Below are 25,317 nucleotides of genomic sequence, written 5' to 3'. Positions count from 1 at the left end.
TTTGTAGTCCATTTAAGAAGCATGGTTACAGCATCGCCTGTGGTTTTACACTATAGATTACAAAACTCACAAAATAAAGAGGAGACAAGACAGCGCCATAGTAGGGGGAACCACCCTGGTGACCCCACATAATTAAAGTATTTAGAAACACCAAATACACACAACAGGTTTCAGATGCGTCTTTTCAGACAAGAGCTCAGTGTAGAACAAATTTCAAAATGGCTGCACTTCCGGCAACATGCATTCAAGGCAGAAAGAAGCATGTCCAGGAATGTGGATAGCGTAGGTGACGTCACTGGTGGAATGGCCATTAGTCTTCTGTTCTGCAGAGTCATTAAAACACAGCGCCAACCCCTGGTTCAGCGGGTAATTACCTTCACTAGAGCCCTTAAGCTGCCTGCTAGGTGCGTGTGTGACACCCTCATATAACAAAACATGACGGAAGAGATGTGTTTAAACTTACCGATATGTCAGCTGCTTCAAGGTAGAGGTGCTGGTGAGGGCAGTGATAACGCACCTACCACTATAAAAGCATCAGGCCACTTTTTATCCTATGTTCGTGTCTTCCATTTTACTTTCCATTTGTGGTGGGTGGAGGTTTATGAGCCGTATCTGGTTCCTGCACTTAAGATTTCTTCTTTCTATTGTCATAGGTATCGGCCATCCTTGGTGCTATGAGAACCCATATTGTGGTAAGTTGATGTGATACTCAGGCCTCAATGTCGATTTGCTTATTTAGAGCATTAGAAGATTTGTGACAATCATTTAATTTGATTTAAATTTTATATATTTTGTTAACCCCTGTGGGGAAATTGTCTTTTCGTGTGACCTTTGGGGGTCCACCATTGTACAGCACCTATGGAGCAACTTTCAGGATGAGGGCCTCAAATCCCTTCCGGCATTCGAAAATTGTAATTTTAAAACATAAAAAGTTTCTGATGTTGTTATTTTCTAACTCGCTTAACCCAGACCAGGGTTGTAGAGGGTGCCAGAGACTATCCAGGCGAACAGAGGGTGTAAGAGAGAAACAAACCCTGGACAGGAAGCCAGTCCATCGCAGGACGAACACACACACTCTCAACACACACAGGAGGCCAGTGTAGCATCACCAGTTCACCTAACCTGCATGTCTTTGGACGGCGGGGGAACACTGAAGCACCCGGCGGAAAACCATACAGACACGGGGAGAACATGCAAACTCCACAGAGGGAGGTCACGGGATGTTAACCCTGGCCTACTTACTGCGAGGACGCCATGCTAAAATCAGCTTTCCTCAACATTTTAACATCATAGAATCAGAATCTGAACTCAGCAAATGTTTGACCCCATTACCAAACGTCCATTGGCTTGAAAGTAAAAACAATATTTAACAACGTCAAAGTGGGGAAAAAAGCACAATGAGTGTGTTTACTGTATATACACATACAGAACTAGGATAAGGTTGCTTCTTGTACTTCAACTTTAAAATTTTGCCATGTGCAATAGTTTTCCTGTTTTGGTTTGGTATAAAGTATTTACTTTAAGACTAAATCCCATTTTAAGCGTACAGTGGAACCTCAGTTCATGACCATAATTCGTTCCAAACCTCTGGTCGTAAACCGAATTGGTCGTGAACCGAAGCAATTTCCCCCATAGGTTTGTATGTAAATACAATTAATCCGTTCCAGACCGTATGAACTGTATGTAAATATATTTGTTAAAATATTTTTAAGCACAAGTATAGTTAATTACACCATAGAATGCACAGTGTAATAGTAAACTAATGTAAAAACATTGAATAACACTGACAAACACCCAGGATCCCTGCTCAGCTGCACGTACAGGCTCGCTCCCATCAGCACACGAGCCTGCCTGCTCTCTCTCTCTCTCTCTCTCTCTCTCTCTCTCTCTCATCAGCACACGAGCCTGCCTGCTCTCTCTCTCTCTCTCTCTCTCTCTCTCTCTCATCAGCACACGAGCCTGCCTGCTCTCTCTCTCTCTCTCTCTCTCTCTCTCTCTCTCTCATCAGCACACGAGCCTGCCTGCTCTCTCTCTCTCTCTCTCTCTCTCTCTCATCAGCACACGAGCCTGCCTGCTCTCTCTCTCTCTCATCAGCACACGCGCCTGCCTGCTCTCTCTCTCTCTCTCTCTCTCTCTCTCTCTCTCTCTCTCTCATCAGCACACGAGCCTGCTCTCTCTCTCTCTCTCATCAGCACACAAGCATGCTCTCTCTCTCTCTCTCATCAGCACACGAGCCTGCCTGCTCTCTCTCTCTCTCTCTCTCATCAGCACACGAGCCTGCTCTCTCTCTCTCTCTCTCTCTCTCTCTCTCTCTCTCTCATCAGCACACGAGCCTGCCTGCTCTCTCTCTCTCTCTCTCTCATCAGCACACGAGCCTGCTCTCTCTCTCTCTCTCTCTCTCTCTCTCTCTCTCTCTCTCTCTCTCTCTCATCAGCACACAAGCCTGCTCTCTCTCTCTCTCTCTTTCATCAGCACACAAGCCTGCTCTCTCTCTCTCTCTCTCTCTCTCTCTCTCATCAGCACACAAGCCTGCTCTCTCTCTCTCTCTCTCTCATCAGCACACGAGCCTGCCTACTCTCCCTCTCTCTCTCTCTCATCAGCACACAAGCCTGCTCTCTCTCATCAGCACACGAGCCTGCTCTTTTTCTCTCTCTCTCTCTCATCAGCACACAAGCCTGCCTGCTCTCTCTCTCTCTCTCTCTCATCAGCACACTAGACTGCTCTCTCTCTCTCTCTCTCATCAGCACACAAGCCTGCTCTCTCTCTCTCTCTCTCATCAGCACACAAGCCTGCCTGCTCTCTCTCTCTCTCTCTCTCTCATCAGCACACGAGCCTGCCTGCTCTCTCTCTCTCTCTCATCAGCACACGAGCCTGCCTGCTCTCTCTATCTCTCTCTCTCTCTCTCTCATCAGCACACGAGCCTGCTCTCTCTCTCTCTCATCAGCACACAAGCCTGCTCTCTCTCTCTCTCTCTTTCATCAGCACACAAGCCTGCTCTCTCTCTCTCTCATCAGCACACAAGCCTGCTCTCTCTCTCTCTCTCTCTCTCATCAGCACACGAGCCTGCCTGCTCTCTTTCTCTCTCTCTCTCTCTCATCAGCACACGAGCCTGCCTGCTCTCTCTCTCTCATCAGCACACGAGCCTGCCTGCTCTCTCTCTCTCTCATCAGCACACGAGCCTGCCTGCTCTCTCTCTCTCATCAGCACACGAGCCTGCCTGCTCTCTTTCTCTCTCATCAGCACACGAGCCTGCCTGCTCGCTCTCTCTCTCTCATCAGCACACGAGCCTGCCTGCTCTCTTTCTCTCCCTATCTCTCTCTTACATTGCAGCAGTTCAGCAGTTCACGTCTGACCGAGAACAATGCAACACGTGCGGAAATCATCAGCGCGCACAAACCGAAAGGGAAACTGGCTTGTTCGTATACCGAGTGTGTGGTCATGAACCGAAGCAAAAGTTTGGCGAACTTTTTGGTCGTAAACCGAGTTGTACGTGTACCGAGGCGTTCGTGAACCGAGGTTCCACTGTATCTCACTTTAGACGGCTCTTCTAGTGATTTCAGTCATAGCCTTCATTTACATCATCTTATCCAGGTGGAGTGACTTAGCAGTGCACTCCGGGGAAGGCAGCCATGTAATGTGACATACCCAGCACCTGAGACCAACTAGTCAGAGGTGGGTAGTAACGAGTTACATTTACTCCGTTACATTTACTTGAGTAACCTTTTTAAAAAATTGTACTTCTAAGAGTAGTTTTACTGCACCATACTTTTTACTTTTACTTGAGTACATTGTGGCACCCGGACGGGGCTCATGCCCTGCCGGTACGCACAGGAAGACAGGAGGAGAGCTCATTCCTCCTCCAGACCGCGAGGGGGCATCCACCCTGGTTCTGTTGGGGGCCACGGGTATAGGGCTTGGAAGCCCAACCCTGTAGGGGCCTGTGGTCACTGCCAGGGGGCGTCCTCCTGCCTGAAGGACCCTGGACCCCAGTTCTTCCGCCACACCAGGAAGTGCTGGGGGGAAGAAGAGAGGGAACACCTGGAGTGCTTCCAGGAGGACAGCCGGCATTTCCGCCACACTGGGGCGTGTCCGCGGGATTGCCGGTGCACACCTGGAACACATCCGGGTACGGATAAAAGGGGCCGCCTCCCTTCATTCGAGGCAAGAGTCGGGTGGAAGTGGACGAAGCTCGGTGGGGAGGAGTGGAGGTGGACCAGAGACTGTGAAGGCATGGTGTTGTGTGGCCAGGACTGAAGGGGTGATTGGTGCTGCGACACTGGGTATTGTGCACTTAAAACTTGTAAATATTGTAAATAAACGTGTGTGTGTGGTAAAACCATCATGTCTACCTGTCTGTGTCCGGGCTGTTCCCCACAACATCTGTGAAGAAGAAACGCTAATCTTACTCTGCTACATTGGGCAACACTTTTTTTCCATTATATACGCTATATTTTTGTCAGAGAGAAGCCGCCAGTGGATCTACTGCATGACTGTTACACCAGTCAGATGTAGCAACAATAATCACATGACTCCATTTCACAAATCAGACGTAGCCATGCAGTCACATGACCACACACAAACTCCTCACAGACAGCGGACAGGAAAAGAAAGAATACATGAAAAATGACAGCCAACTCCTACTGAAGCTTAACTATCACTTCACTGAGTGAAGAACAAGCACAGACACAGACAGTCAAGGTAAAGTGAGACTTGTTGTACGTGCACAAGCGGCCTTGTTCTAATGTTATTTTCTATCAGCTGTGCTATTTGGAGGGCTAGTGAATATTCCGTATTCTACTGTCAGTGTACAGGTTATCTTGTCACTGTAAGTAGTTTGCACTGTTCAAACATACATGTTACCTACTGTCGGGATCGGCTTCAAAAGCTTTGTAGTGAAAAACTGAGATTTGGAACTTTGTGTTATTTGTGCATCTTTATTTGTAAAGATGTTATTTACTTTTACTCCTTTTTTATTTTCTTATTTGGAAATAGCAGAATTTGCACATTATTTTATATTTTTGTCTGTCTTATTACAACATTTCTAAAAAATAAATCATTTATTATGATCAAACAGTTACTCTGTACTTGAGTAGTCTTTTCACCAAGTACTTTTTATTCTTACTTGAGTCATTTTTTGGATGACTACTTTTTACTTCTACTTGAGTAATATTATTTTGAAGTAACGCTACTCTTACTTGAGTACAATTTTTGGCTACTCTACCCACCCGGTACAATATAATTAAACTGGATTGATTTTATGTTTAGTTGTAGGGGCGGCTCTGTGAGCGTGAAAGCTGACAATCAATGAAGGTTCATCTAGAAGTACAATGCATAGAATTTAGTGACAAGGAATAAGGAACACGTGTTTTGACCCTCACAAATAAGAGGAGAAGCTCGTCTGTGTGGTGTCTCATGTTTGACTGGTTAAAGCAGAAACCCACTTTGTTAAAAACTTGCAAGTCTTCTTATGGAGTTCAGGTCAGGTTAGGTTGGGGAGCATGCACTGGCACAGCACATTACCGCACTCACAACACCACAAAACAACTCGGGATCCTGGTTGGCAAACCCCCAGGCAGACACGCAGTCCAGTCCCACCTTCTGTAAAAGACCCTCTATCTGCTGCAGCCTGGTGTTATGTGGGTATCCCCTTGGCCTGCTCCAACTGCTCGGGGTTCTCAACAATGAGGGTCCTGTAAGCCTTGGGGAATCGCGCCACATGGCCATCTTACCAACTATGGAAATACTTAATATGTCACATCTTCTTGCTCAGTGGAGTTGCTAGGTTTTTCTCCTGCAGTATGTAAAATTCTGTGTATATACTAGCTTCTTCCATCATGCTATGACCGGAATGAAGACATATTTGGCCATTGCCACTACATTACAATGTCAGGAAAGACCTAGTAACTCCAAAAACTAAAAAAGTAAATTGTGAAATAAACGGCAGTTACTAGGTTTTTCCATTGCATGTTGGCCATAGTAACTGACGCTCCCTCACAATGCAGTTAAAGTGCCTCATTCAGGACTCCATGAGCAACCGCTCGTTCAACACTAAGTCAAACCAGCAGAACCCAAGGATTATCCGAAGAGATACAATACCACAGGAGTCCAGTCTTCATCTCAGGTCACTGGATAGCGTCCATGTCTCACAACCATATAGCAAGACAGGAAACACCAGGACTCTAAAGACTTGGAGCAACACACACCCTTTTCCAGCAACCTCATGACCACCCCATGCTCTCCCAATCCGTCTACTGACTTCATAGGAAGAGTCACCAGAGACATGAATGTCGCTGCTGAGGTAAATAAACCTCTCGACAAGGTCGACACTCTCTCCACATACAGACACACTACCAAGAGCTCCATGTCAGACCCAAGAAGAACTCTTTGAACTCCACTATGGAGTTCTACTCTGGCAAAATGTTCCAATGTCATACAAATGCATCGTAGAACAGATCAAACACCATCAATGGCCACTATGAATCCAAAGACAAGCATGGAGCCTGTGTCCCCCCAAGTTTGTGCTGCTGAGCTTAGCACTGTGCATTGAGCTCCTCGACATAAATTTAGCCATTTCAGAAATGCTGAGACAGATTATTTCAACCAGGAGAAGGAATAATGCGATCGCACAAGCATTTGCCTCAAGAAATTTTTCATGGTGGCGCTTCCACCATTTTCTACCCATGAGCGCCGAGCCAAGAAAGACACACACGCAGCCTATCAGAGCACAACGGACATACATGGACCACAACCTCCTTAACCGTAACCCAGTTAAGGGTTTACATGGCCACATCTTCGGAATGCTCACCGAGAAATCTAGTGTGTTAACCCAGTTTCTCAGAGACCAATATTCCATTTTCTCTAAATGGAATAAGGGCTAACATGATATTTCTGAAGAAGGGTATTTGTGAATAAACAGTCTATTAAAGTACTCATTGATAGAATGGTGGTGTAGTAATAGTAGTAGTAATTAATGGAGCAGAGGATACAATGAAATCGATATTAGAGATGAAGATAATGAAATGTGTGGGAACAGAAAAACTCATTCAGAAGCTGTCCTCCTCTTCCTAGGTCCCTCCAGATGGAAAGTCTGGTATAAGAAGTGTGGCGGGTCACGGCAGTCGCCAATAAACATTATGACTTCTCAGACACAGCATGACTGGCAACTTGGGCCGATGACTATCTGGGGACCCTTGGGGTTGGTGCCAGCGACTGCGAATAACAATGGACACAGTGGTAAGACTCTTATCCTCTCTACATGATGGCTTCCAGGATCTGGAGACTCAATTGCATGGTGGTGGCGCTGGACACCTGGATGATGTAATAGCAGCCATTTTTCTGCCAGTACACTCACCACACGAGCTATTAGATGGTGATGTGGTGAAAGACGGCCAATTTACAGAGAGGGGATGATTAGGGGGCCAGAATGATTAAGCCATGGAGAGCAATTTAGCCAGGGCATTAAGATACACCCTACTCTTTATGAAGGATGTCCAGAGACCTTCTATGACCACAGAGAGTCAGGAACTCGGTTTAATGTCTCACCCAAAGGACTGTGTCATGTTTACAGCACAGTGTCCCCTTTGCTGCACTGGAGCATTGGGAGCCACAGGTTCTTCCAGCAGCAACCCAAACTTTTCCTAGATGGTCTCCCATCCAAGTACTGGCCAGACCTGAACGTGCTTATCTTCAGGTGAATGACCTCTTCTGAAGTGTTGTGGTGGTTTTGACCTCCCAAATTTAGGGAACTCATTCGTAACATCTATAAAATGTTGACTGACAGACTCTGCTTGCTTCTGTTACTTTGCAGTTTCTGTGAAACTGGCCTTTCGGTACAGACTCCGAGGAGCAGGGCTGCCAGGGCGTTTCTACCTCGACTCCTTCCACTTTCATTTTGGGAAACCAGGGCTGAATGAGCATGGATCAGAACACTTAATCAATGGCCGGAGCTTTCCTTTGGAGGTAGGAATGTGGGGGGACATGAACATCATACCAACAATAACTATATGGCCTTTCATGAAGTGTCATCCAACCAAGTCACGAAAGTACAAAGAGTAGGACTTGAGGATGAGAAAGGTTGGGTTTCCAATCATCTTTAAATTTTGGCCTGTAACGGCTGGGGGCGTTTGGACGAGTTTATTGTGGTGGAATGAAGATGTTCTTAAATATCATGGTGGGAAAAGGAATGGGGGGCATTAAAATATGCAGAAGAGAAATGAACAGAGTTAAGGATTACAGGAATACAATTGTTTTGTGAAACACTGACCTGTTAATATTCATCTGCTGTGTACTTGTAATATCCAGTGTAGTGAAATGGCATTTAAGGAATGAACTGGTGACTTAAAGAAAGAGGAGCTTTCTGAAAATACGCCATTGTAACTGCCCTAAGATTTAGCAATGTGACCACTGATGAGAACATCGAAACATCTGGAAAGTGCTCTGTGATGGGGTGTTGGAGTGTTTGTGTGAGGCAGTGTGGACATGTCCGAGGCTTTGTTTAAGTTTATATCATCTCCACATATCAAAAACAGGGGTATGACCTCATCCTCCTAAAAAAGAAAGCCTGGACTGGAAGGGAACAACCAAACTTATGACTCTAGAAGAGAGGCAGGTTTGACAAGACAGTTTACAGCGTTATTTGCTGTGTATTCTCTTTTTCTCATTTGTCTGAAATTGGAGAGGATGTTGACATGCAGGAACAAAACAGCTGGACTCAGGGCTGCATCATGCATGAGATGTTTTGGTCCTGCTGAGAAACGGACAGGTGATTGTCTACTGAGCAAAACCGGGAGAAGTGCATAAAAAAGTGAAGCCAAAACAATGTAGTGTGGTAGACGGTAGGACTTCAAGGTCCTTCAAAACTCGACTTGATGTTATTTTAGGAGCATTAAGTGGACAGGACTGGCGAGCTTTATTGGGCTGAATGACTCGTTCTTGTCTACATTTTTCTGTTTTTAGTGCCATAAATAAAAATAAACCTAGCCACTGAATCCTAACGAGAGACAAGAATCAAACGGGCAGGAGGTCAAACCAAACAAAACTTGGAAGAAGCACTATAACAAATTATTTACTACAAGTATTTTATTTTAGGACTAGACAAAGAGCCCGTTTCGACAACGTAAGATGAAACGGGCACGAGTTTGTGTCAGCAGTGTATGAAGAACAAATGATAAGTAACGAAGAAGTTGTTTTGTAATGATTGTAGTCCGCTTTACTCATTACTGTACTGTTAGTTGATGAATTTTCCAGGCCTATAGTATAATATTGAATGATGAATGTTCCAGTACAATATGGAATAGTAATAAGTATAAGCACCACAAACCTGATATAGGTGTATTGAATGAATGCGTAATTGAATCAGAATGCGTAATTAGGCCTCGAGCTGTAGTCGAAATCGTCTTTCAGGCCTCTAGAGCTTTAATCGAAGTCGCCTTTCTCTTTGAATTTTTGCGGCCATAAATCCTCCGCCTGCCGCGATGTTGGGGTTGGATGTCGGTCTCGTAAGGTTTTTCGGGCAGCTGCACAGAAGGTGACTGCGCATTCGGCTTCGGACAGACGTGAGTGAGTGAGTGAGGAGGCAGGCGAATTATTTATTAAGATGTTTGTATGTGCAGATCAGATAACTAAATGGACTCCCACCTGACCTTTTATCTTGTCACGCTGATTACCCATGAGCCTAGAAGTGACACCCCCAGCAACGTGGAAAGCTGTGCCGATGATGACATTCAAAATGGCACACATAGAAAGACCCAAAAAATAGCATTGGAGATGTTAGAAAATACCAAATGGATTCACATACACCCTAACCATGACAGTTTCATTGGTGAATGCTGCACCCCCACTAGTCCGGGACGTTTGCTGGGGCTACAGAGCTGCAATAGCTGAAAGCCTGCGTGTTGCAGGCCATTTACCATCCTGAGGAGTGGCCATTTCACTCTTTCTGTGTCTCAGTTCCTCCATTCATGGAACAAACCATTGCATCCAAGGGCTGTGCCAGTCTATGTTGGACCAGAGACCAGCCAATATACCAAAACAGAGAGCCTGCTAGTGGAATGTGTATTTCTGGGCCCCATTGTCCCACTTTGTGTCTACTCTGTGTATGAGTTTGAGGACCAACACTGGCTGTTTGATCTAAAGTGGTCACTTTTCTTGCCTATGCCAAAATATGGCTCTGACTTGGGTTACACTTGAGAAACCCTGGCAGCATCACCTTGAGTATTTGCTGTTGATAAACTGGGATAAAGTGAAAGATCACGGGAGGAGTTCTTTGAGTAATCACCCCAGCCCTCCTGTCAATTCTTATTCATGTATTGTTTCTGCAATATTATTTAGTTGAGATTTCAAGGTCCACATGGTGTTATCTTCAGCTGCACAACTCATCCTTTGCATGAGAAAATCTTTTGTACTATTTGTGCAACATTCATCCTTAACCAGATGAGCTAACTTTGGGAGTCCGTTTACCCCAAAAAAGTAAAAATGTAAAAAGTACCTCATAATTATGACTTAGTATTTTAAAATTTTGATTTATTAATGGGGGCGGCACGGTGGCGCAGTGGGTAGCGCTGCTGCCTCGCAGTTGGGTGATCTGGGGACCTGGGTTCGATTCCCGGGTCCTCCCTGCGTGGAGTTTGCATGTTCTCCCCGTGTCTGCGTGGGTTTCCTCCGGGCGCTCCGGTTTCCTCCCACATTCCAAAGACATGCAGGTTAGATGGATTGGCGATTCTAAATTGGCCGTAGTGTGTGCTTGGTGTGTGGGTGTGTTTGTGTGTGTCCTGCGGTGGGTTGGCACCCTGCCCAGGATTGTTTCCTGCCTTGTGCCCTGTGTTGGCTGGGATTGGCTCCAGCAGACCCCCGTGACCCTGTGTTCGGATTCAGCGGGTTGGAAAATGGATGGATGGATGGATGGATTTATTAATGTGTAATTACTACTTCTTCTTTCGGCTGCTCCCGTTAGGGGTTGCCACAGCGGATCATCTTCTTCCATATCTTCCTGTCCTCTACATCTCGCTCTGTCACACTCATCACCTGCATGTCCTCTCTCACCTTCTCTTAGGCCTTCCTCTTTTCCTCTATCCTGTCAGCTCTATCTTTAACTTCCTTCTCCCAATATACCCAGCATGTCTCCTCTGCACATGTCCAAACCAACACAATCTCGCCTCTCTGACTTTGTCTTCCAACCTTCCAACTTCAGCTGACCCTCTAATGTCCTCATTTTTAATCCTGTCCATCCTTGTCATACCCAGTGCTACTTATTGTCTTGTAAATATGACTTAGTAAGTTGTAATAATGCAATACTATCTCGTAATTATTATTTAGTATCTCATAATTTTTGATTATGTAGCTCATAATTATGACTTACTATCTCATACTTTCAATTTAATATATCATTGTTACGACATACTCTCATAATTATTATTTAGTATCTCATAATTTTTGATTATGTAGCTCATAATTATGACTTACTATCTCATACTTTCAAGTTAATATATCATTGTTACGACTTACTATCTCGTAATTATGATTTAGTATCTCATAATTTTGATTAAGTATTTCATAATTACAACTTACTGTCTCATAATTCTGACTTATGATCTCATAATTATGATTCACTATCTCATAATTTTGATTATGTAGCTCATAATTATGACTTACTATCTCATACTTTCAATTTAATATATCAGTTACGACTTACTATCTCGGAATTATGATTTAGTATCTCATAATTTTGATTAAGTATTTCATAATTACAACTTACTGTCTCATAATTCTGACTTATGATCTCATAATTATGATTCACTCTCATAATTTTGATTATGTAGCTCATAATTATATTAAATTGAAAGTATGAGATAGTAAGTCATATCATTGTTATGACTTACTATCTCATAATTACGATTTACTATCTCATAATTTTGGTTATGTAGCTCATAATTATGACTTACTATCTCATACTTTCAATTTAATATATCATTGTTATGACTTACTATCTCATAATTATGATTTAGTATCTCATAATTTTGATTAAGTATTTCATATTTACAACTTACCATCTCATAATTCAGACTTATTATCTCATAATTACGATTTACTATCTCATAATTTTGATTATGAATTTCTCATAATTTTAATTTAGTATCTCAAAATTTTGATTAAGTATTTCAAAATTATGACTTACTATTCAAGCTTTCATTGGACAAAATGGTGCCACATGATTCGAGTAGTTTTAGAGGAGATGCATTCTAGAGGAGCTGGAGAGATCTGATAGTAGCTGAAGAAATTCCAACCAGGACGGAGTTGCAATAGTCCAGCTGAGAGAGAACCAGTGGTTGAATAAGAAGCTAGGGTGCCTCCATAGGTGCTTCAAGGAAGATCTCAGTACCTGAGCAGAGAAGCAGAGAGATGCTCCTTGAAAGCACAGAATTCTGATGAAAGACAAGCCATAAGTCTAACCTTACGTTTGTTGTCCACTTTCTGACTCTTCATCTGTCTCTGTCTTTTGTTCTTTCATCCACAGATGCACCTGGTTTTCTACAATGGTAAATATTATCGTTTTGAATACGCAAAAAGACAGCAGAATGGACTGGCAGTAGTGGCAGTCCTCTATAAGGTTTGTGTGTGGACTACTTTGGGTTTGAGGAGTTGCGTCGACAACCGGAAGCGGGGAGTTGGTTTGAATGGGTGGGCAAAATATTAGCAAGTGCAAGAATTTACTGCCACCCCTGTACTTCTTTCTGCAGTTTGGAAGGGAAAACCTGGGCCTGGAAAGTCTGATGAGCAACCTGCCCAGCTTAAAGTACAGAGGTGAGTATCTATCAGCTTCAGTTATGGTGACCTACACAACCAAATGGTTAGGTCTTTATTCTTCAGACTGCCTTTTATCACAAATGTCAGCTGCAAATGCTTCATGTAAATGACTGGTATGTTTATGTCAGAATTACACATCGCTTACCCAGCTTTGTGCAGTGGCCCGGTACTGAGATGTTCTTGGTTCTGCTGCTTCCATTCATTGTAACCTCCTCCTCGTCCTGGGAACCCTACTGATTTGTGACATTTGTGCCCAAGCTTGACATCCAAGAACATGTCAACTCCAGTGTGCTCACTAGATTACAGAAATGAAGAAATGAATTCAATTCATATGAACATATGAGATACAGAAGATAATAAGAAGAGCAAAAGAAATGAGAGGAGACCATTCAGTTCATCAGGCTCCACTGACCTGACTCTGACTCCCTAAGATGAGGCAGAGGGGTTCATTTAAACCAGACCATTGACTTACTTCCAGTGTTTGGACAAAGTCCAGAGGAGGTACTTCCAGGTCAGGCGTATGTGTCATAAAGCAGGGATGATTGATCCCTGCGGCTCCCCTGGTGGCATCCACGACACAGAGCAGATCTGTCCCATAGGACTATGATTTCTAGTCATCTGGAAAATGGGAGCAGCAACACATGGATGCTGCCCTCTAATGTGTCAGCTGAGTATATACTCCAAACAGGCTAACTCCCCTGATTCTTCTATTATTCTGGCCTCCATTTCAGACAAGGGATCAATTCCCAACATAGTCGGGACGCCAGTCCATTGCTGTCCTTCTGCTCTGGCCTCCTCTTTTGGTAAGAGGACAACTTTCTTCCTGGATGGGATGCTGAATGATCAAAACACTATATTATATATATATATATATATATATATATATATATATATATATATATATATATTGTGGACGTTAGAGGGTGCTGTTGCCTCGTGAAACCCAACAGACAGATGAAGCACTAAGCAGATTTTTAATCTTTTCTTTAGTAATAGTGCCTTCAAAGCACCACATCTACCAACCACACCACAAATCAATACAATAATTTTCCTCCTCTCCTCCCAGCAAGCTGTTACACTCCCTCCCAACTCCGGCTCTCTTGGTAGGTCTCCACTAGTTCTTTATGTAGTCCTTGACCCGGAAGTGCTTCTGTCCTTCTGTCCATGTGATTCATCAGCACTTCCGGGTCAGATGGAGACTTGTATTTTCTTCAGCCTGGAAGTACTTCTGTCCTTCCATCCCCATGAACTGGAGAACTTCCGGGCTATATGGGAAACATAAATCCCTGTGTCTCCCTGCAGCGTCACCTGGTGGCACCCACAGTGCCCTGCGGGAATCCGGGGCACCGCTAAGCTGCAGGGAAGTCACCATTTAGTGTCCTGGGTGTGTCGGCCGGGTTCAGCTGCCGGCTATCCATCACTATATATATATATATATATATATATATATATATATATATATATATATACACATACTGTATGGTTGAAATAGTTTACTGTCAAATAATGCAAAGAGTACGCGACACGTGTTTCACCCTAATTCTGGGCTCATCAGGCGTACACTCACTGCACTCCATGCTGTCAAATAAACGAACTACACGTCGTGGCGCAACATTAGGGGCTTCGCCTCTGGCGCTGACGTCCGAGGTTCGATTCCTGAGAGGGAGTGCAGTGAGTGTGTACGCCTGATGAGCCCAGAATGAGGGCGAAACACGTGTCGCGTACACTTTGCATTATTTGACAGTAAACTATTTCAACCATTCTATGATCTGCTTCTCACAACTGAGGGCACCGTGGCGGATGTTAGCTGACTTGCTGGCCAACCACAAGCGTTACCTGGTAGGTAACCACCCATACAATCAGATTGTGACACAGACTACGAATGCCATGTATACATATATATATATATATATATATATATATATATATATATATATATATATAAATATAATATAATATATAGTATCTGGGCGCAAGAGGACAGCTCCCCTGATTTCCGCCAAGGACCCTGTGGGGGTCTGTGGCCAAACCCAGGGGGTGCCTGGATGGTTCCTGAGCCCTGGAGGACAGCACTTCTGCCACACCAGGAAGTGCTGCCACTACAGGAACTGTTTACACCCAGAGTGCTTCTGGGTGCAGTGGTGCCGGAAGACCATCACCGAACACCTGGAGCACATCTGGGGCATGATAAAAGGGGCCGCCTCACTCCCTTCGAGGAGCTGGAGTCGGGAGGAGGAAGACGGAGCTTGCGAGAGAGGAGTGAAGGATGCCGAAGAGAGACAAAGGACTGAGGAGTCGTGCGTGAGTCGCTGGAACCACTGTTGGTTGGAAAATGGATGGATGGATATATATTATATATATCTGTAGAGAGAGGGGATGCAGAAAGTCATCAGGCCACTTCAATTTTTTCACATTTTGTTATGTTGAAGCCTTTTTCTAAAATCATTTAAATCCATTTTTTTCCCACCTCAAACATCGCTCAATACACAAGCATGACAAAGCAAAAATGGCATTTTCAGGATTTCTGAAGATGTATTAAAAATAGACTCGGACCCTACACTGTGATGCCTGAATCCTGGCCTAGGTGCATCACATTCTGTTCTAAATAATGTATGAAATATTAAATCATATGTCTGTGATGCGATGAGAGTGGCCGCATGGACTTCACGTATGCACCAGCCTCTAATCCTATAAATGAATCCAATGAATCTAAAGAATGGATTTCCTTAAACTGGTAGTTCACAAGAATCAAATCAGTAAAGCAAATCAAAACACCCATCACTAGTTTTGCCTTCATTTTTTTCTCCCCTGCAGGTCAGAGCTCGCCGGTGTCGGTGGATCTTGCTGAGTTTCTGCCCCACGGCCGTCAGAATTACTACAGGTATAAAGGATCCCTCACCACGCCTCCCTGCACACAAAACGTGCTGTGGACGGTCCTGGAGGAGCCCGCCGAGCTGAGCCCTCTGCAGGTAAGACGTCAGCCTGCCGGTCTCATCTGAAGTGGGGTTGAAACTGTGGTCGAAGGTTCGAAACAACAGCAGACAAACACAAATTCAAACAAACAACTTCTTTTATTATTTCTTGATCTTTCTTGGTGAGCAGAGACCCGCTGCAGAATGCTGACAGTTTGTCACTGACAGCATCCACGTCACAGGAGGCCCTTTGCGGTTTTCCAAACCGGCTTTTATTTCCTCTTAAGCACATACACATAGTTATCTCATTTTTGCACCTTTACAGGTAGCCTTTCCTTAGAAGTGGAATGAACTTCTGCTTTTGCTAACTAGGGCAGGGTGCAGTCCCTAGAAAGCTGATCCACCCTTTATTTATTTCTTTTATTAATCTTATGGCTATTTTATATAATTAGGCTCTAATGCTTAATATCCTTAGCTTTCCTTCATCACAATCTCAATGCATTTCATATAATTTAACACACAGAACTCTTATACTTGCAAATACAATATACATATACACTTTCTTATATATATTTTTATACACTCAAATACACACAGATAATAATCACCAAGGCGTTTTCTTTAGACTTGTTTACCCAAATATTCATTGCACTAAGGCGTAGTCCCCAAATCTTCTTCCCCTCCCTTGGACTGGGTTAAAAGCCCTCAGCCCAAGATTATTTGTTCAACTTTTATTTAATACATTGATTCAGATTTTTATTATTCCACAGAGCCCCACCATCATTTTGTTTAGATTAACTGATCTTGTCAAAATGAAAAGATATTGACTTGGTATTGAATTATCCACTCTGCTACTCTGCTCTCCTCCATTCTTTTAGGGACCCCGTTTAAATATCTGGGTATTGAGATTTCTGCTTTGGTTCTTGCCATCGGTATATCTAATTACCTGTGTGGTTTGAAAGGGCTAAGGATTTCCTCCAATCCTGGCAGACATGCAGTGTTGAGTTCTGATGAGGCGCAGAAGGTGCAGTGTTGCCGGTTAACATCATTTAAAAAATTTTAAAAATACATCAGAAGATTTTCAAAAATGTGAATAATCAAGTAAAGTCAAGTTGGGGAGCATGCACTGGTACAGCACGTTGCCGCACCCACCACACAACAAAACAAACTCAGGATCCTAGTTGGCAACCCCCCTAAGTAGACATACAGTCCAGTCCCACCATCCGTAAATGACCCTCTATCTGCCACAGCCAGGTGTTACCTGGGCGTCCCCTTGACCTGGTCCAGCCACTCGGGTCCCCAACAATGAGGATCCTACGAGCGGGATCACCCTCGGGGAAACGGGCCACATGGCCGTAGTGCCGTAACTGTCACTCCCTCACAATGCAGGTAATGTGCCTCATTCGGGACCCCATGAGCAACACAAAGTCAAACCAACAGTACGCAAGGATTTTCCGGAGAGACACAGTACCATCTTTATCTCAGGTCACTGGATAGCGTCCATGTCTCGCAACCATACAGCAAGCACCAGGACTCTAAAGATTTGGACCTTCATCCTTTTGCAGATATCGGGAGTGCCACACACCCCTTTCCAGTGACCTCATAACCCCCCCCATGCTCTCCCAATCCATCTACTGACTTCATAGGAAAAGTCACCAGAGACATGAATGTCACTGCCGAGGTAAGTAAACCTCTCTACGTGGTTGACACTCTCTCTGCAGATAGACACACTGCTGATGGCTGTGCCCAAGAGGTCATTAAAGGCCTGGCTCTTGGTTTTTATCAGGACACTCACAAGCCCAGACAGTCTCTCGAGCGCCCCAATCAGAGCTTTCATTGACTGCACGAAGATCACAGCATCGTCAGCAAAGTCAAGATCCGTGAATCTTTCTTCACCAACAGATGCCCCACAACCGCTGGACCCCACGACCCTGCCCATCACCCAAGCATTGAACAGAGTAGGAGCAGAACACACCCCTGATGAACCCCAGAATCAACTGGGGAAAAAAACAAGGAGGTTCTGCCCCCAGTCTGCAAAGCACTCACAGTACCAGTGTACAGGCTGGCCATGATATCCAGCAACCACGAGGGGATCCCGCGAACCCTCAGGATATCCCACAAGGCAGCTCGATCAACTGGGTTGAATGCTTTATGAAAATCGACAAAGGCTACAAAGAAACTCTGCCGATATTCGCGTTTGCGTGCCATGAGAACCCTCAGTGCTAGGATGCGGTCGATGGTAGACTTCTTAGGCGTAAAACCAGACTGTTCTGGTCGCTGGTAGGTGAGCAAGTGATCACGGATCCTATTGAGGACGACCCTAGCAAGGACCTTACCCGGCACCGAGAGCAGTGTTATCCCCATGTATTTGCCACAATCCATGTGTTCCATTTTAGCCAATGGGGGAAATCAAGGAGGCACTTCTTCAAAGACTGGTACATGCCCCACGTCCACCATGTAGTGCCCATTCCATACCAGCCACACACACACACACATGGGGGCATGCCAACTTGACCCAAGGCAGACACTACAGGAGATTGCTCGACTTTTCCACTTCTCACTGATGTGGTTTACGTGTTTTTCCTCTCTTTGCAGTACAAAGCGTTGAGCAGCTCCTTCTTCATGACTGGCCTGAATGAGAAGCCACCACACCGCCTGCAGAACAACTACAGGCCACCGCAGCCCTTGAACGGCAGGACTGTCAGCCGGTATAAGGAGTGACGATTGTCGCCGTCACCCGCTCCAGAGAGGCACTTTGTATTTCCTGTGCCTGAAGTGACCCACCCGGGTTGGTTTGTTTCTGGTCGGCAGCACTTTGTGAGCCTTGTGGTCTTCAATTCTGCTTCATCTGACCCTCAGTTCTGACTGTAACTTGCCTTCGATGGCCATCAATCTGCTCCGTATTTATTTATTTTTATGCTCCATTACATTACGTTACATTTTTATATCCATCCATCCATTTTCCAACCCTCTGAATCCGAACATAGGGTCACGGGAGTCTGCTGGAGCCAATCCCAGCCAACACAGGGCACAAGGCAGGAAGCAATCCCGGGCAGGGTGCCAACCCACCGCAGACATTTTTATATATTTTTGCGTTTTTTTTTTTTTTCTTTCAAAGAAAGAAAAGGCTCAGAACTGACTAAGACTACAGGAGTGAATAAAGTGCACAGCCAAAGCGGTGTCCTGTGTTTTGTGTGATAAAATCCGGCTCGCGGTTATCATCCAGACCCCCAAAAGCCCTGTCCCGTTACATGACGGTAGTCTCTTTTTTATTTCTTTCTTTACCTGTCATGGCTCACTGGATCTAACTGTCTATGCGGTCAACATAGTCCTTGTCTCAAAAGCCCTTCCTGCTGTACTTGGTCCCGATTTTCCAGGATCAAACACAACACTCATAAGGTCATGCCAGATCAGTAACAGAGACCATATTGGCAAATATTTACAGTACGTTTGTGGCCTGTAGGGGGTGCTCCAGCTCCCCAAACCAGACACAGACAGACACAGGCACAAGTTTAGCACAGCACACAGGTTCACTTGTGTGAAACTCTTCCCAAAGAGTTCCCCACCACCAAAACACAATAAGCACAAATTAAAGCAGCACACAGCAACTCTTTCTCTTCCTTTCTCTCTCACTGCCTCCACTCATCCTCCTCCTCCTCTCCAGCAAGCATCGTCTTCTCACTCCCGACTTTGGCTTTCTGGACTGAATGCATTGAGCTTCTTCTATCCTACACCTGGGAATACTTCCAGTGGCCCGTTAGCGTAATCCAGAAGTGCTTCTGGGTGAGGGTAGGGCTCAGGAGTCCCAGCAGCACCCCCTGGTGGCACTCACGAGACCCAACATGGCTGAGTAACAGAACTTAATAATAATAATAATTCATTACATTTTTATAGCGATTTTCTTACTACTCAAAGTGCTACCACAGAAGGACCCGGGGACACGAATTCCTGATCTCCTTACAGCACTACCACTGCGCCACTTGTTGAAATATATGGCACTGCTGCAACTCAGGAAGGCTGCCATCCACCATTCCGAGGGAGATAATGCCCTCTACACACTCTCTCCCCTGGTCCTTCCAGTATAAAGGCATCCAGGCTGGTTAAGGGTGCCAGCAATCCTCCACAACATGAATGCGCGATTAGTGAAGCACCCCAATCAACCTCAGAGCTGCGTGTGCACCTACACCCGCTTAGTGCCTGCAGGCTCGGGGGGCGTCTGGATTGGGCTTCACCACGGACCTCTTATCAAAAACACGTGTAACATACAAAGCTATCATCTCGATCAATACACAAGATGGTCTTCACGTTATTTGTAACTTGCCCAGCACCAGTAAATCTGTAGCCATGGGAGTGCTAGCCGGACCACATTCCAAAATCCAGTTCTTAAAAATGAGACCCAGCAGGATGTGAAACGAGTGTGCAAGTGTGTATATGAGTGTGAGTGTATTAATGCATGTGTCAGAGGGTGCATGTGAGTGTGTGTGTGTGAATGAGTGTGAGTGATAATGTGTGTGTTAGAAGGTGAATGTGTGTGTATGAGTGTGAGTGTGTCCATGTATGTGTGAGAGGGTGCGTGTGAGTGTGTTTGTGTGTGTGTGTGTGAGTGTGAGTGATAATGCAAGTGTGAGAAGGTGAATGCGTGTGTGAGTGTATGAGTGTGTGTAAGTGTTAATGCATGTGTGAGAGGGTGAGTGTGTGTGTGAGTGTGTCTGTGTGTATGAGTGTGAGTGTGTGTATGAGTGTGTGTAAGTGTTAATGCATGTGTGAGAGGGTGAGTGTGAATGCATGTGAGAGAGGGTGAGTGTGAGTGTGTCTGTGTGTATGAGTGCGAGTGTGTGTATGAGTGTGTGTAAGTGCTAATGCATGTGTGAGAGGGTGCGTGTGAGTGTGTGTGTGTATGAGTGTGAGTGATAATGCATGTGTGAGAAGGTGAATGTGTGTGTGAGTGTATGAGAGTGTGTGTGTGTGTGTGTATGAGTGTGAGTGTGCGTGTGAGTGTGTGTGTATGAGTGTGAGTGTGTATATGAATGTGTGTAAGTGCTAATGCATGTGTGAGAGGGTGCGTGTGAGTGTGTGTGTGTATGAGTGTGAGTGATAATGCATGTGTGAGAAGGTGAATGTGTGTGTGAGTGTATGAGAGTGTGTGTGTGTGTGTGTATGAGTGTGAGTGTGCGTGTGAGTGTGTGTGTATGAGTGTGAGTGTGTATATGAATGTGTGTAAGTGCTAATGCATGTGTGAGAGGGTGCGTGTGAGTGTGTGTGTGTATGAGTGTGAGTGATAATGCATGTGTGAAAAGGTGAATGTGTGTGTGAGTGTATGAGTGTGTGTAAGTGTTAATGCATGTGTGAGAGGGTGAGTGTGTGTGTGAGTGTATGAGTGTGTGTAAGTGTTAATGCATGTGTGAGAGGGTGAGTGTGTGTGTGTGTGTGAGTGTGAGTATGAATGTGTGTAAGTGTTAATGCATGTGTGAGAGGGTGAGTGTGAGTGTGTCTGTGTGTATGAGTGCGAGTGTTAATGCATGTGTGAGAGGGTGCATGTGTGTGAGTGTGTGTAAGTGCTAATGCATGTGTGAGAGGGTGAGTGTATGTGTGAGTGTGTCTGTGTGTATGAGTGTGTGTAAGTGTTAATGCATGTGTGAGAGGGTGAGTGTATGTGTGAGTGTGTCTGTGTGTATGAGTGTGTGTAAGTGTTAATGCATGTGTGAGAGGGTGAGTGTGTGTGTGAGTGTATGTGTGTTTATAAATGCTGGCTCCCCGTCCCAGTTTGCGTCCCTCCATCTCCTCCCAATTTGGTGAATGAGTTCTGTCGGCGGCGGAGTCCGAATCGCCTTTGCTGTGTAACGCGGCCGGTCATCGGTCGTAATGTGAAGGTCGATGTAAAATGAAAGACCTCCGCTATCCTAACCCCCACCCTCTGCTTGCTTGAACGCCATCAAAGCGAATGGTCGGCACGTCTCTTATCCTTTGCCGCTAAAATTTACACCAACATAAAATAAGTGATGTTCGTCTGCCCACTCGCATGTTAGGCTGTTTTTGACATTTAATTCGCTCCTTCATGAAGAAATTGAACTCGATCCCGTTTTTATGGCATTCTTGTACGTTTTCAGGGGCCGCTAGCATTACAAAAACATCTGGATTTGGGGGGCGCGTGCTAATCCCGCTTGATCGCCATGTCTGAAGCTTTCACGCGCACGTGTAATCGGAGGAGAGGAGTTAACTACCAGACGTGGCGTATCAGATTGTGCAGCGGACCAACACGGGGTCGGTTTTCAAGCACACAGAGGTGACTTAAGATGGGGGGATTTGGGGCCTCGTTTCTGCCAGTGGGTTCAAACGGCGTTCACCGCGCTTGGCTTTTTCAACTTTTACTAAAACTGCACGTCAGGAGGACAATCGTGTCACGTTTACGATGACCAAACTCGCCTTCAGGGTACCTTACAGTTGGCCCCGTGCAGACTTATATGCCCCTTCTGCAGTGTCCCCTCAGAGCCCCATGGGACAGTTTTCCATTCCCACCTCTGAATGTTGCGCCTTTTCTTCCAGTTCCCGAGAATGTCTCCTGCGGTTTTCTTCTTCAAAGATCCCACAAGCAAAATTCATCCTAAAGACCCCCTTTTTTCAGATCTGATGATGCAAAAACTTGTCCCTTAAGAATGAAAAATCAAAACAGAGATCTCCTTAAAGTTCTTTTTGGTTTCTTCTAGATAGCAATGAAATCAGAAAGAAATAAAATGGAGACTTTGTCATCTCTATTTAAAGTCAGGCTTAACAGTAGCCACCAAGATCACAAAAGGGTCCAACAGGTCAAAGAGAGCAGCTATGGGAAACACAATGAGACACGGAGACCAACAGCTCGTCCACACAGAGAACCCCTCTTCTTACTGGAAACACTGAACTACCACCGCCTGCGAGTAGCGTGTAGGGGGTAAAATAACAAGTCTTTACTGTCATTACCTTCTCTGGGGTCCTTAATGAGCGCCCCTCACACCCTTCATGGGCTGTGTCTCATTTCTTCTGGTGCCACTAACTGAAGTCGACTGGTTCAGAATTTATTGTCCATATTGTTGACCCTCCGAATCAAGAGGTGCAAATGAAGGTGGTCCGGGCATCTGATCCAGGACACCTGCCTGTGGAGGTTGTATAGGCACGACCCCCCTGGAAGGAGACCCCCGAAAAGACTCAGGGCTCGCAAGGAGGATTATATCTTCTCGATGGCCTGGGAACGCCTTGGGGTCCCACGGTATGAGTTGGAAAGAGTGGGTGGGAAAAGAAACATATGCTGCTAAGACTGTTGCCCCAGTGATGGCACCCTGCCATTATTTTAAATAATCGCTCCCCCTCGCTCTATTCTCTGCCAAAAATCTTCAACCCTAATCTTAATTCGTGACTCCATTTGACACGGGCAGCCAGTGATTTACGAACACACGTGTGACTTTCTGGCCATTCATTCCTGCGGCGCCTTGTCTGGTCCTTCACTGGTCGAGTGCTATTCGTCTACTGTGCCATCTAGCGGTGCCTGCGGGAACTACACGTTAAAGCACTAATGGATATGTTAACCGGCGATGTGCGAAAAGCAGGTATTAATAGAATGCGTGATGTTTATTGGCAAAACATGAAATGTCTGTGCTACTTATATGCTTTCCTGAGGCATTATATAAAATGCCTTGCCAGGTTGCCTTTTCGCATTGCATAGAATGCCTAGGAAATGTTTGAAATTGTAATGGTTTCATACTTTGATGTCCCATTTTTGGGATTGTATAGAGGCTTTCTATACTAATTTCACACATTAACAGATGACGGTAACAGATACATTTGAGACTTTGGCCTTCTCAGCAGGAAAAGTAACGACTTTCTGTTTGGAGGGGGTGTATGGGGGGTCGGCATAGTGATATTTGTTTTTTACAAAATACTGACAACAATACCAATCTCTGCCCTTGGCTTTATTCATCAGACGTAATGCCTTCTATTTGTGTTCCTGCGTTGATTTCAAAGCCCATATAGTTTATATGCTCTTTTGTATTTTGCCTTAAGCAGCTTACTAACTACTAGAAATTCAAAGTATACAGGTATTTAAATATCAATCAAATGAGAGGGGTGGCATATTGTGATCTGTTCTCTCACATAAAGCACTTTACTATCTGATAGATAGATAGATAGATAGAGATAGATAGATAGATAGATAGATAGACTTTATTAATCCCAAGGGGAAATTCACATACTCCAGCGGCAGCATACTGATACAATAAATAATATTAAATTAAAGAATGATAATAATGCAGGTGAAAAACAGACAATAACTTTATATAATGTTAACGTTAATGTTTACACCTCCGGGTGGAATTGAAGAGTCGCATAGTTTCGGGGAGGAACGATCTCCTCAATCTGTCAGTGGAGCAGGATGGTGACAGCAGTCTGTCGCTGAAGCTGCTCCTCTGTCTGGAGATGATCCTGTTCAGTGGATGCAGTGGATTCTCCATGATTGACAGGAGTCTGCTGAGCGCCCTTCGCTCTGCCACAGATGTTAAACTGTCCAGCTCCATGCCAACAATAGAGCCTGCCTTCCTCACCAGTTTGTCCAAGCGTGAGGCATCTTTCCTCTTAATGCTGCCTCCCCAGCACACCACCGCGTAGAAGAGGGCGCTTGCCACAACTGTCTGATAGAACATCTGCAGCATCTTATTGCAGATGTTGAAGGACGCCAGCCTTCTAAGGAAGTATAGTCGGCTCTGTCCTTTCTTGCACAGCGCATCAGTATTGGCAGTCCAGTCTAATTTATCATCCAGCTGCACTCCCAGGTATTTATAGGTTTGCACCCTCTGCACACAGTCACCTTTGATGATCACGGGGTCTATGAGGGGTCTGGGCCTCCTAAAATCCACCACCAACTCCTTGGTTTTGCTGGTGTTCAGTTGCAGGTGGTTTGAGTCGCACCATTTAACAAAGTCATTGATTAGGTTCCTATACTCCTCCTCCAGCCCAATCCTGATGCAGCCCACGATAGTGTCATCAGCGAACTTTTGCACGTGGCAGGACTCCGAGTTGTATTGGAAGTCCGATGTATATAGGCTGAACAGGACCGGAGAAAGTACAGTCCCTTGTGGCGCTCCTGTGTTGCTGACCACAATGTCAGACGTGCAGTTCCCGAGACGCACATACTGAGGTCTGTCTGTAAGATAGTCCATGATCCATGCCACCAGGTATGAATCTACTCCCATCTCTGTCAGCTTGTCCCTAAGGAGCAGAGATTGGATTGTGTTGAAGGCGCTAGAGAAGTCCAGAAACATAATTCTTACAGCACCACTGCCTCTGTCCAAGTGAGAGAGGGATCGGTGTAGCATATAGATGATGGCATCTTCCGCTCCCACCTTCTCCTGATATGCAAATTGCAGAGGGTCGAGGGCGTGTTGAACCTGTGGCCTGAGGTGGTGAAGCAGCAGCCTCTCCATGGTCTTCATCACATGTGATGTCAGAGCAACAGGCCGAAAGTCATTCAGCTCACTAGGATGTGATACCTTTGGGACTGGGATGATACAAGATGTTTTCCAAAGCCTCGGGACTCTCCCCTGTTCCAGGCTCAGGCTGAAGATGCGCTGTAGAGGACCCC

At 45.1% G+C, this 25,317-nt stretch overlaps 1 protein-coding gene across 1 annotated transcript; it reads left to right on the top strand.

Moving 5' to 3' along the window:
* Positions 1 to 255: 255 nt before the first annotated feature.
* LOC114658467 (carbonic anhydrase-like) lies at positions 256 to 18,623 on the top strand. The gene is made up of 7 exons (XM_028810539.2): positions 256 to 692; positions 7,069 to 7,233; positions 7,808 to 7,959; positions 12,512 to 12,604; positions 12,735 to 12,798; positions 15,616 to 15,770; positions 18,309 to 18,623. Exons 1-7 carry the CDS (start codon positions 554 to 556, stop codon positions 18,432 to 18,434), a joined length of 894 nt encoding a protein of 297 aa, XP_028666372.2. The 5' UTR covers positions 256 to 553; the 3' UTR covers positions 18,435 to 18,623.
* The last annotated feature ends 6,694 nt before the right edge of the window (positions 18,624 to 25,317 follow it).

Source organism: Erpetoichthys calabaricus, chromosome 10, assembly GCF_900747795.2.
Source record: "Erpetoichthys calabaricus chromosome 10, fErpCal1.3, whole genome shotgun sequence".
NCBI lineage: Eukaryota > Metazoa > Chordata > Cladistia > Polypteriformes > Polypteridae > Erpetoichthys > Erpetoichthys calabaricus.
The sequence above is the reverse complement of the archived record's forward strand: the minus strand, read 5'-3'. Positions and strand labels throughout refer to the sequence as shown.

Excerpts from the sequence above, each read along its gene's own strand:
- LOC114658467 (XM_028810539.2), top strand. The coding sequence starts at position 554 with ATGTTCGTGTCTTCCATTTTACTTTCCATTTGTGGTGGGTGGAGGTTT. Across the intron at positions 12,799-15,615 it reads GCCCAGCTTAAAGTACAGAG|GTCAGAGCTCGCCGGTGTCG; the intron begins GTGAGTATCTAT and ends TCTCCCCTGCAG. Across the intron at positions 15,771-18,308 it reads CCGAGCTGAGCCCTCTGCAG|TACAAAGCGTTGAGCAGCTC; the intron begins GTAAGACGTCAG and ends CTCTCTTTGCAG.